The 15406-nt window shown below is 38.6% G+C and overlaps 1 protein-coding gene across 2 annotated transcripts in view; it reads right to left on the bottom strand.

Annotated features, from left to right (window-relative positions):
* STAT4 (signal transducer and activator of transcription 4) overlaps positions 1-15406 on the bottom strand; it is a 101992-nt gene that overhangs the window by 6220 nt on the left and 80366 nt on the right. For both annotated transcript variants that reach the window (XM_068967039.1, XM_068967040.1), the window contains exons 14-20: positions 9852-9935; positions 8114-8212; positions 4282-4417; positions 2476-2525; positions 2144-2238; positions 993-1129; positions 468-659 (exon numbers count right to left, since the gene is read on the bottom strand). In XM_068967039.1, coding sequence (XP_068823140.1) covers positions 468-659; positions 993-1129; positions 2144-2238; positions 2476-2525; positions 4282-4417; positions 8114-8212; positions 9852-9935 — 793 coding nt within the window. The remainder of the gene's footprint in view (positions 1-467; positions 660-992; positions 1130-2143; positions 2239-2475; positions 2526-4281; positions 4418-8113; positions 8213-9851; positions 9936-15406) is intronic.

Genomic DNA, 15406 nt, shown 5'->3' on the forward strand with positions numbered 1-15406 from the left:
CCCCCTTGTCCCCTCCCTGGCAAAGGAACAACAGTCTCTGAGTTGTGAGACTACAGTAAGTAGAAAATACAAAGCTCATCAACTCTGAGCTTCTTTTGTAAGAAAGGAAAACAGCCTTGCCTGACTTTTAACAGCTTTCTAACCATTACTTCTTCTTTCTTTTCTCCTCCCCAGGCATAGAGGTGAAATTGGTGCCACTCCTACTTTAGAAGGGAGAAAAAGGAAACTATCGGTGGCTGAGAAGCTCCCATAGCCATGGTGAAGTCTAGCTACTGATTACTAACCACTCTGCTAGCTGGACAATCCCTGCTGTTCTTTTCAGGAACTGCTCACACACTACTTCATTTCTAAGGCTTGATCTTATAATGATCAAAGTCAAATAAAGAGAGGAACTTCATTTACTTTACTCCAATCTGAGATTGTTTTCCAAAATCTTAAGAAGAAAAAGCAAATGGAAAGAAGCTAACCTTCGCATGGCTGGGAGCTGTAGTGTTTACCGAAGGCTTTGTCTTTGGGAATATCAGGATAGAGGTACTTCAGAGGGTTTTCGGGGATGTTTTCAGCCATAATAACCTTGTAGTCTCGAAGGATATCAGCAAACGGCAGAGCGGACAGCCGGCCTTTGTTGTAGGGTTCCACGGAATGGAATCTCACTTCTCCTGGAAAAAGAGAAAACAGAGGTAATATTCAGGATCCTGCAAGCATTCTTTGTGGCCATTTTTCCAGCCTACGTTCTCTTCATGTCACTGGTTATAAAACAAGGCCAGCCCTTCTCTACATCTGTAGAATACAGATGGCCACACGATAGAGGACACCCACATAGGCTGTGAGAAAGTCATGCTACATTCTTCTGGAACAACCGTAACAATTAATATTCAAACCAACTGAACACATGAGAAATAGAACAACAGGCCACACACTTCTGAAGATGGAAAGACCAATAACCAAACTCAATGCTAATTTCACATGAATAAATAATAGTGAGCATGTACCATTTTCAGAATGGTCCACCCAGGTGAAAGTTATTCCTCCAAGGTGGCTTTCACTGAATCTTAACAAAAAGGTCCCAGGCATTTTATCCTTTAGTAAGAGTCGTTCCTTTTCTTTGCTAACAAAGCCCATGATGTACCTAAAAATAGAACATGGCACAGTTTCATCTGATCAAAGAATATAATTTGTTGCATTCACAAAGAACAGACCTGAATTTATTTTGATATAATCAAAAGTCAATAATGTCTAAAATACTCTTATACAGATTAAATATCAATATGTGATGAAGAATGTAAGAAACTGCAACTATTTTCCATTCTATGACACTAAATATGCTTACAAAGGAAAGAAAAGAAAAAGTGACTACTGCAAACAAAGAAGCTATGAACAGTGGAGTGCATGCATCTTTTCAGGTTAGAGTTTTTGTCTTCTCTGAATATAAGCCCAGGAGTGGGAATGTTGGATCACAAGGAAGCTCTATTTTTATTTTTTAAAGAAATCTCTACTATGTACAACAGTCAAGATATGAAAGCAACATAAGTGACCATCAACAGACAACTGGCTCAAGAAGATGTAGTATAATATATATATATATCATATATATAAAACATATATATGATATATATACATATGATGCAATCTTAGCAATTTAAAAATGAAATACTGCAGCAACATGGATGGATCTAGAGAATATCATACTAAGTGAAGTAAATCAAACACAAATATTATATGATATCACATATGTGCAATCTAAAAAATAATATAAATGAATTTATTTACAAAACAGAAACAGACTCACAGATATAGAAAACAAACTTATGGTTACCAAAGGGGGAAGTAGGGTGAGGGGATGGATAAATTAGGATTTATGTTGGAATTATCATATACACACTACTGTATATGAAAGAAATAACCAACAAAGACCTATTGTATAGCACATGGAACTATATGCAATATTTTGTAATAACATATAAGGGAAAATGATCTAAAAAGGAATATATATGTACAACTGAATCACTGTGCTATACACCTGAAACTAACAAGATGTAAATCAACTACTCTTCAATTTTTACAAAACTGACAGTATAAAAATAAGAATTGAATGAATTCATAATGAAAAATATAATCTTCCATATTATTCCATGGAGCTTACCCATCAATCCAAAGGGGAAGAATGTGTTTCTTAATTAGGTCTAAAATTGCTTCAAGCCAGGTCCAAAAGGTAAATGATTTACCAGGCAAGTGTTCCTATTGGAATAAACAAACATGTTAGGACAATAATTGTGTCAACAGTAATCTTGGTATGATAGTTCAAGTTACTTTTTCCAGTGAAATATTTATTTTAAATGAGAAAACACTTTTGAGGTTCTTCTTAAAATAACCTTATCAAGAAAACCCTCAAAATCTCAAATTATGATAATGGAGGCTTAAAAAAGAACACTAAAAAAAAAAATGTAAATGATACTATCCTTTCCCCATCTGTACCTTGCAGAACTTGGCCCAGGTGAGATGACCATCATTGTAGCTAGACTGGACTAAAATGAAAGAAAAGAATGAGATTGAGATTTTTATTAAACAGTTAGACTCTTCAATTTGGTGCTCAATTTGAATTGTCCTCCCCCAAGCATTTCCTAAGCACCTGCTATGGGTTTGCAGTGTGTTTAATGCTAGAAACAGTAAAAATAACATGTCATGAAAATTTTTATCCAGGAAAGAAACTCTTCGATGGAGGAGCTAAAGATAGCCTTAGGAAGTGGGTTGGTGTCTAGAACCAGGCCTCCATGAATGGATAGGATATAAATTGTCAAAGAAGGAAGAGGCCACTCCAGTAGCAAGAATAATGTAGGTTGAGGCATCGTGGATATGAACAAGGCTTATATATGAGACCATAAGAGCAGCCTAATGTTGGTAAATAAACATTATAAAATAAATCTGTGAAAGCCAGATTGCCAAGAGTCTTGAATATTATCAAGAAAAGAATGAACTAGAGATCCATTCAGCAATAAGGAATCACTACCAACTTCCGATCCAGGACAATGAAAAAAGAATTTCTGTCTAAAATTGAAGGAAATTATAAGAATAATTTGATAAAGATCTGAAAAAATATGGCTGCTATTTATACTATATATTTAAAAGCTTTATTCACTCATTAACAAATATTTATTGAATGCCTGCTAGTGTGGTTTATGAATTAAATAGGATCAAAAACAATATTTACATTAAGTAAATTTTGTAATGTTCCCAATTTATTTAAACATCAAGTGGTCAGATAGTAGATCCAAGGGCAACCCAGCATCCCTTTTAAGTCAAGTTTATCCAAATCACACATGACTCACTGCTGCTAATCAAATACATCTTTGGCTGTACTTCAACTAGAAATGTATACAAATTCAATTTTAACTCTTTTCTTGGTGCTAAATGTGTTCACCCTAGGTTTGTCAAAACATTCATATCTTCTAAAATTCTTTTAGAAAAAACTTACACTGTAGTCACTATATGGAGTACCAATGACTACTTTGCAAACTTTAGACATAGTCGTCAAAACTGAAATTTTCCTGCTATGAAGAATTAACTATGACCAGGCACTTCCCTGGTGGCTCAGACGGTAAAGAATCTGCCTGCAATGCAGGAGACCCAGGGTTCCATCCCTGGGTTGGGAAGATCCCCTGGAGAAGGAAGTGGCTACCCACTCCAGTATTCTTGCCTAGAAAAATCCATAGAGGATACAGTCCATGGGATCCCAGAGTCAGACATGACTCAGTGACTACCACTTTCACTTTCACTTTGGGTAGTTTTTTAAATTTCAAATAAATTTCCTGACCCTGGGATCAGCTGTTTTCCAGTTGGTTAATAACCACTGTAATATTAATACGAAAGATCAAGTCACCATTAAGGCTTCACAGTACATTCAGTGGAAATGGCATAAGAATATCCTAGAGACTGGAGTGCCAAGTAGAAAGGAAGGTACTTTAGAACTGGACAGTCCTGGCCTGCATCTTGTTTTTACTACGTAATACCTGTGGCAAGTCATTTAACCTCTGAACTTAGGTATCCTCATGTATAGAATGGATAGAATATAAACAATAGAATAATGAGTTATCCTCAATATTCTGCCTTAAGGAATTTCTGTGAGAAGGAAAATGTAGCATTTAGCCCTATATCCAGCAATATAGTAGGCACTCAATAAATTGTGATGAGCATTATTATTATTAATAGTAATATCACCCTCATTCTTTAAAACTCTTGAGTACCAGAAACAGGGGCAAGTCCTCCATATATGCCAGCTCTTACCTGTTAGCTTCTCGGCCAGCATGTTGAGCTGATCTGAGTTCAGGCCACGACCAACGTATGATGAAAACTGCCAGCTCATCACTTCCAGGAGTTGACTCAAAGTGGCAGATGGAGGATTATTAAAGAAAACCAAGTTCTGAAACAGAGTTGTATTGATGATTGTATGTATTAATCACACTGAATGTGATTAATTGCAGCTCAATATATAAGGTTCCTGATTTAAACTTTTCAGGTTAACCTAAGTTAACAATACAAATCTATTGTCTCATCTCTGTTGTGCTTTTAAATTGACTGATTTTGTCTTTTTCTAAAGAGTTCCTGGTTCTTTGAGTCTAATGTAATATATGGTTCTATCTTATCCCTAAAGGAATCATTGGGCAGCTCTTTAACTTTCCCTGGACTATAGACTATCAATCAACTCATACAAGTACTTAACACTGTCCAACAAATAACTAAACAGATACTCTCTTCTGAAATAATATTAATCTTTTAAAAAATATTTATTTTTGGCTGTGCTGGGTCTTCACTGCAGTGCATGGGCTCTTAGTTGCTGCAAGTAAGTAGTCTTTCTCTAGTTGTGAACGGGGGCTGCTCTCTAGTTGTGGCACACAGGCTTCAGCAGTTGTGGTTCACAGGCTCAGTTGCCTCAAAGCATATGAGATCTTAGTTCCCAGACCAGGGATCAATCCTGTGTCCCTGGCATTGGCAGGTGGATTCTTAACCATTGGACCACTGGATGAGGGAAGTCCCCTGAAATAATATCAATCTTAAACCAAACTTGTATCATGATATTTAATTGGTTTATCATGGGTTGCTGCTGCTAAGTCGCTTCAGCCGTGTCCGACTCTGTGCAACCCCATAGACGGCAGCCCACCAGGCTCCCCTGTCCCTGGGATCCTCCAGGCAAGAATACTGGAGTGGGTTGCCATTTCCTTCTCCAATGCATGAAAGTGAAAAGTGAAAGTGAAAGTGAAGTCGTGTCCGACTCCTAGCGACCCCATGGACTGCAGCCTACCGGGCTCCTCCGTCCATGGGATTTTCCAGGCAAGAGTACTGGAGTGGGCTGCCATTGCCTTCTGGTTTAGTACAAGTTATATCTTGATCAGAAGAAGCATTCCAAAGCACAAAAATAGTTAAGTCCCAGGCTAAGGAAAGGAATCCTATAATATGAATTCATAATTAACTTGGGACTCCTGTTTTAGGATTCTCTTTTCTAATATTGTTCTAGACAAGAGGATCTTTTGTATGATCAACTGCAAAAGATCAACTGTTTATAACAGCAACTGGGTCAGCAATGGCAGAACAGAAGACTTCACCTCAGATTACTGGAAAGGAGAAGGTGAGAAAGCCAAGAAAGATATTTTAAGGAAGAAGGTGGGGGAGGAATTAAGAAATCCTTTGCAATATGGGGAGAAGGCCTTTGGCAGACATGAACCAAGCTGGGCAGCAAGAAAAGAAACCAATTCAAGAGACTTCAGAAGGTGGGAATAAAAGAAGACATGGCATTCTGTAAGAAGGAGTGAGAGACAGGAGAGGGAAGAGTAGAGAGAAAGAATTTCCTTGAACATGATGATTATATCTGGACAAATGACCAAAATGCATAGAACATAATTAAGATCTAGGAGCTTAGGTTTTGAAGCGGAATAGTTAAGAGAAGCCAGAGTTAGCTGTTATGCTGAACTCTGTAAGCTGGCTGTGCATTTACGTGTTAGGAGCTGTATATGAAATACATCTCCAGGTTCCTCATCTAAAACTAGAGCAGAATCTGAGATGCTAAAGCAGACATCTTTGGTGGCTTTCTCATAGAAGAAGGATGCTGAAGAAAGCTAAGGGTGGTGGCACTGCACTCTGAGGCTAGTCCATCTCCTTCTTATATCCTGGAATTGGATGAAATATTCTAAACGTGTAGTTTCTAATGGAGACATTAAATCTCAGAAGTGTTGGCTGTTATTGACTTTACAGACCAGGTAACTTTTCAGAAATATTCTAGAAATAACTTTGGGAGAAATATCAATAACCTCAGATATTCAGATGACACCACCCTTATGGCAGAAAGCGAAGAACTAAAGCACCTCTTGATGAAAGTGAAAGAGGACAGTGAAAAAATTGGCTTAAAACTCAAGATTCAGAAAATGATTTTAAAGTCATGGCATCTGGTCCCATCTTCATGGCAAATAGATGGGGAAACAATGGAAACAGTGTCAGACTTTATTTTTTGGGCTCCCAAATCACTGCAAATTAAAAGGCACTTGCTCCTTGGAAGAAAAGCTATGACCAACCTAGACAACATATTAAAAAGCAGAGACATTACTTTGCCAACAAAGGTCCATCTAGTCAAAGCTAAGGTTTTTCCAGTAGTCATGAACAGATGTGAGAGTTCAACCATAAAGGAAGCTGAGCGCCAAAGAATTGATACTTTTGAACTATAATATTGGAGAAGACTTGAGAATCTCTTGGACTGCAAGGAGATCCAACCAGTCCATCCTAAAGGAAATCAGTCCTGAATATTCATTAGAAGGACTGGTGCTGAAGCTGAAACTCCAATACTTTGGCCACCTGATGCGAAGAACTGACTCATTGGAAAAGACCCTGATGCTGGGAAAGATTGAAGGCAGGAGGAGAAGGGGATGACAGAGGATGAGATAGTTGGAAGGCATCACCGACTCAATGGACATGAGTTAGTTTGAGTGAGCTCTGGGAGCTGGTGATGTAGAAGCCTGGCATACTACAGTCCACAGGGTTGGGAAGAGTCGGACTGAGTGACGAACTTTTCTAATGAGTTCTGTTCTTCTCACTGCAGGCTGAGAGGAAGCAAGGCACAGGACACTGTGCACAGCCTTCCTCTCTGCAGTTAATCTGACTCAGATGCAGGGCACCAGAGGATGAGAAGTTACAAGGCTGAGGCATTTTCTATGCTGTTTTCTTATTAAGCACATTAGACAAAAGGGAGGGAATGCTTGGAGCTGACTCATTATGACTATTCCTACTGCTAGGACCCGAGGTAGACAAATTCTTCCCTTTGGAAGGCACATTTACTTTGCATCAAGAAGAAATAGTTATCTACATCTGATCTATTTTCTCTAGACCTTGGTGGTTTCCAGGACAACACACTGGGGTTTTGTTAAGAGAGAATGGAGGGAAATCCTGACTCATCTTTTTTGCCACGCCCTGCCTTCGTGGTCTTAATAGAAGCTCTTTTAAGAAGTGCTTCTACTCTCTACTTCCTTTGAAACTTGAGACCAATTTTTCATCCATATCTTAAATAACCACCAGATGGCATTAGAAGCCAATTTGAGCCTAGAATGGATTTAAATCTATAATCAACTTGAAAATCTGTAGTGTTGTTAGGTGAGATTGGTGAAAATGCTAGTCACTTATTTGAAACCAATTCTCGACCTTTGTGGAAGAGCCAGTGTGGAGAGGGTGTGGCCAGAAGTAGTTGAGGAGGTAAACACAGCAGTCAGACCTCAAATTTTGGAGAAGGGATTCTCCAGAGTCCAGTGAACAGAGCAACTGGATGTCCCTAGAACCCTCTGTGATGCACAGAGTTGGGAACTGACCAGACCTCAGAAATAAAGAACATCTGTATGTCACTTCTGCTAGCCAGAACTCTCTCATGGTCCAAGTATATCAGAACATGTTATTTGAAATATGACACAAGGGAGGAATCACACAACTGAATATATTGGAGTTTTGAAATAAACAACCCACAGAGATATGCCAAAATTTATACACACACGTACACTCATACCTTTTGGGGCACATGGGTTTTGTTGACCATAAAACAAACCAAATGGAATTAAAGGGGGAGAAACAAGAATAGGGTCTCTACCTGGGAATCGTTGGTTGACACATTGTACCAAATGATGGATGCCCAAGCATTAGGTAACTGACTGACGTTGGAAATCATCACCACAGGTAATGAGCAGGTCTGGTTTTTTTTTAAAAGAAAGGCACAGTTATTACAGGTAGTAGCATCTTACATTGATTTTATACTTGGGTCTTTCCCCTAAAGGGCCGTCTCAAGTCAACCCCACTCCTCCAATACTGGTGTCTACACTGCTTTGGTGCTAAAATGATTCATGAAGGCAATGGAACCGTCTGAGCATACATGAGTCAAAGTACAAGGAGCAAAGAAGCAATAAAAATAGGGATCCTTTCAGAGTGCTTGGTCAGTCGGCTCCCATATCTTCCCTGATATTATGTAGATATTTTTAACTTTCTTGTATCATGTACTGCCAAAAATATAAGTAGAGCTTGTATTGACTTAGCAACTTTCTTAATAAGTTACATCAAAGAATCTAATTTAAAATTTATCTCTGGAATGGATTAATATATTCAAATGATGATCTAACATCTCATTAATGTCAGTATCAGATATGGGGGTTTTAGAGGGAGAGGTGCATGACCTTGGAATACAGAACACTATGGGAGATACAGCTGCTGCCTCTATTGTCATAGCACTCAGCTTAGTACTGTTGGTGCTAACGATTTCAACCTTATGGAACAAACAGGCTTCACAGATTCATCTGGGAAACTAATCAACTTACATTAGTCCCTTCGCATTAACAGAAGTTATATTGTTTGTAGACAGTGAAATGCCCACTTGAGGAACTCAACAGCTCATGGAAGCAGACATTTCGGGAAAAGGGATGAAGGAATCTCTGGAAAATTTTATAAATATGTTCACATTCATTAAGATACAAGAGTGAAGGCAGAATGCTAAGATAATCTATTCTACAAATAGGACCATATTCAGGTGTATGAAGTTGTGTTTATCCATTCATGCACTCATTCATTCATTTACTCAACAAATGTTGAGCATCTGTTATAAGTCAGGCACTGTGCTGGGCACTGGTAATGGAAGGATAAAGGTGTGATATCCTGCCTTCAAGGAGCTCATTGTTAATTATGTTCAATTTAATTCCCCATTTCTTGATTCCTTCTTTGAGTTCAATGGTGATTGTTGTCAGAGAATCAAAACAATGTGCTATTAATGTTCCTATCATTGGTCTTTGCTCATCACACTATAAATACCTTTCTTCTGAGGCAGTTTTATGTACAAATTAAAATTTTGAAATCATACATGACATGATTCAAGTATATTTACTTCTCTTTAAGCTTTCCACTGAGTATCTGCAACTCTGGGAATCCCAGAAAACAAAAAAATATACAGTCTCAGCAACAAATTATTCAATATGTATGAATTATAATGACTGAGGTTTTATCATTTATATATATATATAATTTAAAAATTATTTTTTGGCCATACCACATAGCTTGTGAGATCTTAGTTTTCTGATCAGGAAACAAACCTGGGCCCTTGGCAATAAGAGTGTGGAGTCCTAAACACTGGACAACCAGGGAATTCCCTTATCATTTATATTTAATCAGAACAATATATGCTGACTAATGAGTGAATATTTCACATATTGATTTCCTAAATTACAACAAAAATAATGAATAAGGAATGTACTAAAACCTAGAAAATATTGGGTTTTCATCTTCAAATACTAACCAATTCCTGAAAATGTTATTAGTAAATACTAAATATTCTTTGAAACACCTACCTCCAAATCTATGGTCAGTCCATAGAGGCAGATCTGTGTCTCAAATGTTATGGAATGAAGCTCCTCAGTCACCATGTGACAGCCCTAAGGGGGAAAGAAATAAATTGTTATCTTACAAATGCATACATGTGTGTGCTAAGTCGCTTCAGTCGTGACTCTCTGCCACTCTATGTATGGACTGTAGCCCGCCAGGCTCCTCTGTCTATGGGAATCCTCCAGGCAAGAATATTGGAGAGGGTTGCCATGTCGTCCTCCAGGGGATCTTCCCCACCCAGGGATTGAACCTGTGTCTCTTATGTCTCCTGCATTGACAGGTAGGTTCTTTACCACTAGTGCCAACTGGGAAGCCTTCTACAAATGTGTATAGTTGTTACCTATTATTAGATGTGCTTTAATAAAAACTAACAACTTTTTAAAGTATAAAGTATAAAATACCCTCAAACATCTTCTGTTATGGAACATTCCTTATTTTAAAAAGTCAAAGGATATACAGAGTTTGAGAAATCTTCCTTTACACAAATGAATGATATTGTTTCCAAAACAATTTCTAGCTTCAACAATTCCAGCGTATTTTCATCAGTTGAAATCCAGATAAGTTGCTCTTTATTTTTACTTTTGGAAATTTGTCCTTTTGACTTATCAGCTATTGACAAAAGAAAGCCAGATGTGTGTAGCTATAACAAAAACAAGTCAGTATCATAATGGATTTTTTTTAAGCAATATCAAACAGGGTTAAACATGGTTAAGTGGGAAAAATATGTACTTTCCTCAGCTTCTTCCAGAAACTTCAATAAAGTAACAACTGGGGTTTTGTTTACTTTCCAATAAAATAAAACTGTAGCCTAGGTCTGGGAGTGAAAGCTAGGGGAGTCTGGAGCGAGGGTGGCAGTTAGGGGCTGTTTCAGAACCAGGGGTGGAAGCATTGAGCCCCCAGAAGCTGGAGAGTGAGGGCTGAACAGGAGGGGTAGTTACTAGCCTCAGCCTAGGCAATGAGGTTCCCAACTTCCCTGACCCTGGTGGGGTTTTGGTTAGTTAATACATCCAGTGCTTGCATTACTATGATTATAAAAAAAATGTTAACAGTTGAACCATGTAACAGTATAATTGTATTTCCATTCTTATATTATTTTTAGTTTTCCCTGGACTTATTAGTTGCCTCAGACTTTTTACTTAATCAATTTGTTTTATCTACCTGTTACTAATGTAACCCCAAACACTGAATATATTAAATAAACTAAATGCTATACAATAATATTGTAAAAAATGGGTAAAATTCATGTGTATGAAGAGCTGGTATATAAGAGCCATAGTTTAATTTAAAATAGATAACCATCAAGGACCTATTGTACAGAACAGGGAACTCTGCTCAATATTACATAACAACCTCAACAGGAAAAGAATTTGAAAAAGAATAGATACATGTATATGTATAACTGAATCATTTTGCTGCACACCTGGAACTAACACAACACTCAGGGATCGAATCCAGGTCCCCTGTACTGCAGGCAGATGCTTTCACCATCTGAGCCAGCAGGGAAGCCCCTAATCAATCATACTGCAGTATAGAATAAAAAGTTTTTAAAAAAGAGAGCCACAGCTTAATCTTTTTCTAGGAATAATTCAGAAGTATAGAAAATAAAAATATCAAGAAATATCAGTATGATCTTAACATAATATTTAGAACTCAAAAAGTGATCACCTCCGAGGAGTGGGTTTGGAGTGGGAAGGAGTGGGACAAAAACTGCTGTTTTTCCCAGGATGAAATCTGACAGAAACTTGCTGTATGCCAGAACCAGCAGTACTGTCATCATCTAAGAGCTTGTTAGAAAAACAGCTTCTCTGGCCTCTTTCCAGGCCCACTGAACCAGATTCTGCATTTTAACAAGAACCCCAGGTAGAATTTATGAGGCAATTATTCTCAATATGATGTATCCACATTGTGTTTAGTCTCAAAAGGGATGTAGAAAAATTGGAGATGATATAGAAAGCTTAAATGATTTAAAAAATAAGTCCTGTGGGAACATATGAGCAGAAGTGGAATTATCTAGATTAGAAAAGTCAGGGTGGGGTTGTGGGTGGCTGAGTCAGCTCTGAAAGGGAGCTCTTGCTACTGAATATAGTTAATAACAAGCTGGAGTCCTTTTGTGTTAAATTAAAAAAAAAAGTTCTAATATGATGATATGAATGACAACTACAAGAGGAAGACTTTATTGACAATGCTGCTGCTGCTGCTAAGTCGCTTCAGTCGTGTGCAATCCCATAGACGGCAGCCCACCAGACTTCCCCGTCCCCGGGATTCTCCAGGCAAGAACACTGGAGTGGGTTGCCATTTCCTTCTCCAATGCGTGAAAATGAAGTCGTTCAGTCGTGTCCACCTCTTAGCAACCCCAAGGACTGCAGCCTACCAGGAGGAACGTTAAAATAGGATTTGTTACGGAGAAAAACTCCTCTTTCCCTTGGGCCAGAGCATTGTGGTACCTTCCAGTGCCTGGAGGTGGTTAGATTGACTCAGTGAGACTGCTTCTTACAGATTAGTAGAAAGTTATGTTACTGAAAGTTCTTTTGAAAATTCTTAGACCACCCCTAAAATTACTCCAAACTCACCAAACAACCAGCCCCCTCCCCCAATTTACTTATTATGTAGAACTAAATTGTTCTTCCTTTGATTGACCATGAGATAAAACGGTCATCTTTAGGCACCAAGTTAACAAAAACCACATTTTTTTAAAAAACAACAGAAAATCTCACTGCCCTCTGGGAGGAGGTGTTTACACTATGCAAAGTGAGGCAACAGAAGAATCCACAAGCCCATGGTCACTAACGGGTGCCACTCACATTCTCACTGAGTTCAGCGGTGGAAAGGATACAAGCCTGTGTTTGTACATTTGAACAGAACATTTGAGAGGCCTGCAGCAAGCACACAGAGGGAGACCACATACCATATGTCTAAATATTTAGCCTTTATAAATCAAGTTAACAAACGTTAAAATATGGGCTAGTCTCCTGCCTCAACAGCTAAGCTTTCACATGACCTAATTGGCCAGGTTTTAACTCCTCAAAGTCCTGCTGAAATATGCTGGCCTGGGGAGAGCATGACCTTCTGGGACCACTCCCATCCTTCTTTCTTCTTCCTCTGTGAGGGGCTGACCTGACAAGTGTGGCCCTGAGGCCTCTCCTCATGCCTGGAAATGTTTGCACTGACAGTTTCATCTGTGCTTGAGAGAGCAGACCTGGGGAAAAGGCCTTGTACAGCCCTGAAAGTGGGCTTGAGGTCTTCTGGGCTGGGAATCCTGAAGCCCTGGGCTCTGGTGAGCACATGGCCTTGACTACCCAGACATCTCTCTCTGTGGGGAGGGCCACAGTGGGAGGACTGCCGAAGGGAGGCTTTGGATTTCTTATCCCTCCTTCATTCTAATCTCTGCAGTTTAATTTGTTTAATTAAATGTGTGTGTGTGTGTGTGTGTGTGTGTGTATAATAACAATTCATCATGGATATAATTCCCTCACACCTTTGGGTTATGGCACTTGTGTGCTCACTAGTCCAAGTGGCAAGAGTCTCTCAAAGTGTGAGAAATCAGGGCTCTGCAGAGCAGTGACACACAGGGTTGTCCATTAACTTTGGAACAAGACTCTGTACTTTAAATATTACTTTGTTGAACTGTAATGTGGATGGTGAGAGGTTTACATAGGGATTCAAACTAATTTCCAGTGTTTGCTTTAAACTTTTGATGCAACTGTGAGGTACATTTAGAATGCAATTCAACAAAGAAGCTGACATCAGCTTCAACATGTCTATCAACAATATACAGGACTGGAGGAGAGCAGCTCTGACAGAAGACAGTGTCATTAGCTTTCCAAGCTTGCATGGCCACCAGTCATAGTCTTTATTATTTTATCAGTGCAGTCCAAGCTAGAGACACTATTCAATCTCACATTCCCAGGGTCCATTCCTTACAGACTGAAAATATCATAGATAAGATGTACCATTAATGTTTGTATTAAAAGCCATTTCAACCATCTGAGTTGATTATAGATTTAAAATATCCATAGTTTTGATATTTATATTAATGACATTGATGATATAACTGGATAGACTGTATGGCACTTTTAAAGAAAAGTACCCACTGGATAATCTGCTAAGAAAGTGAAAAACTGGCTAAACAACCTGACCAGGGCTCCACCTAGGGAAATATATGGAACCTAATGAAAGGCAGGTATAGATGTCACCATATTCTTTTTGTTACCTCTGTGCATGCATGTTGAGTCACTTCAGTCATGTCCAACTCTTTGCGACCCTATGGACTATAGCCAGCCAAGCTCCTCTGTCCATAGGATTCTCCAGGCAAGAATACTGGAGTGGGTTACCATGGCCTTTTCCAGGGGATCTTTCTGACTCAGGGATTGAACCCATGTCTCTTATGTCTCCTGCATTGGCAGGCAGGTTCTTTACCACTGCACCACCTGGGAAGTCCCCAATAGAGTAGGACATTGTTGTTTATCTTGCTCATCTCTTAACAAGCCATAATCTATGATAATATTGCACATGGAAAACTATGTGGAATAGAAAACAACTGCAATAATCCATTCGCTTAATGAGTATTTGCTGAGTCCCTATCATGCGTTAGACCCTGGCCTAGAACCTGGGAAACAATAATAAGAGGGGAAAAAATGGTACAGTCATATGAGAGAGAGATCTTAATCACAGAATCATAGGAAATAAATGTAAAGCAACAACTAATTCTCAATCCATAAAATAAAGGGAATGTATGGAAGGTATTGCCAAAAAAAAAAAATCTATGTTTCTAGTGTTATTTGTGCACCAGTCTTTGTCTTTAAAAAGCATTGCAACACTTAAATTAGTTCAGAAGGCAATCGACTTCCTGTGAAAATGCTTGAGCCAGTTGGAGTATGAGTGGTGGATCTGTGTTTGAGAACACTGAACCTTGAAAGAACATCTGTTTGGCTATTTTGTTAAATGAAACTCAAGTCAGCCAGGCTTTACTAATAGCTTCTTTGTGCTTCGTGACTTTCCACCACATAAACAAAATTACCTAACACCTCAGTCTGTGGCTAAAACTGTCATTTATCAGTTAAAGCCTACTGACAGAACAAACTCAAGAGACTGCAATTTCAGCCTCCCTGTTCAAATAGTTTCTGCCATTTCAACAATCACTCTCAAGCCAGATCTTAGGACCTCCAGGAAAGGCTGCTTCCTGGGAATGTTTATTTTATAGAGATAGACTGAAGCTTTCACCAAGTTTGGCAACTTGCTAGACGATGGATTCTTATCTTCAGCATGATTATTGCAAGGAAAAAACAAAGGTGGGAGGAAGAAGCAGTAATTGAAAACCTTGAATTTGTGACAGCATGTCAACAGATTCCTCATTCCAAAGAAAATCTTTTAAATTAAATGCATTTTGAAAAATTACCTGATTCTCTGCTGCACTTCTGAGGATTATAGAATCTCTGTCAAAGGAGTTTCAGACATTGTGTAGTCTAATGGTTCTAAAATCTTTTTTTTTAACCCTGGAACATGTTCTTAGAAGTAAATTTCC

The sequence above is a fragment of the Capricornis sumatraensis genome, chromosome 3, assembly GCF_032405125.1.
Source record: "Capricornis sumatraensis isolate serow.1 chromosome 3, serow.2, whole genome shotgun sequence".
NCBI classification, from domain to species: domain Eukaryota; kingdom Metazoa; phylum Chordata; class Mammalia; order Artiodactyla; family Bovidae; genus Capricornis; species Capricornis sumatraensis.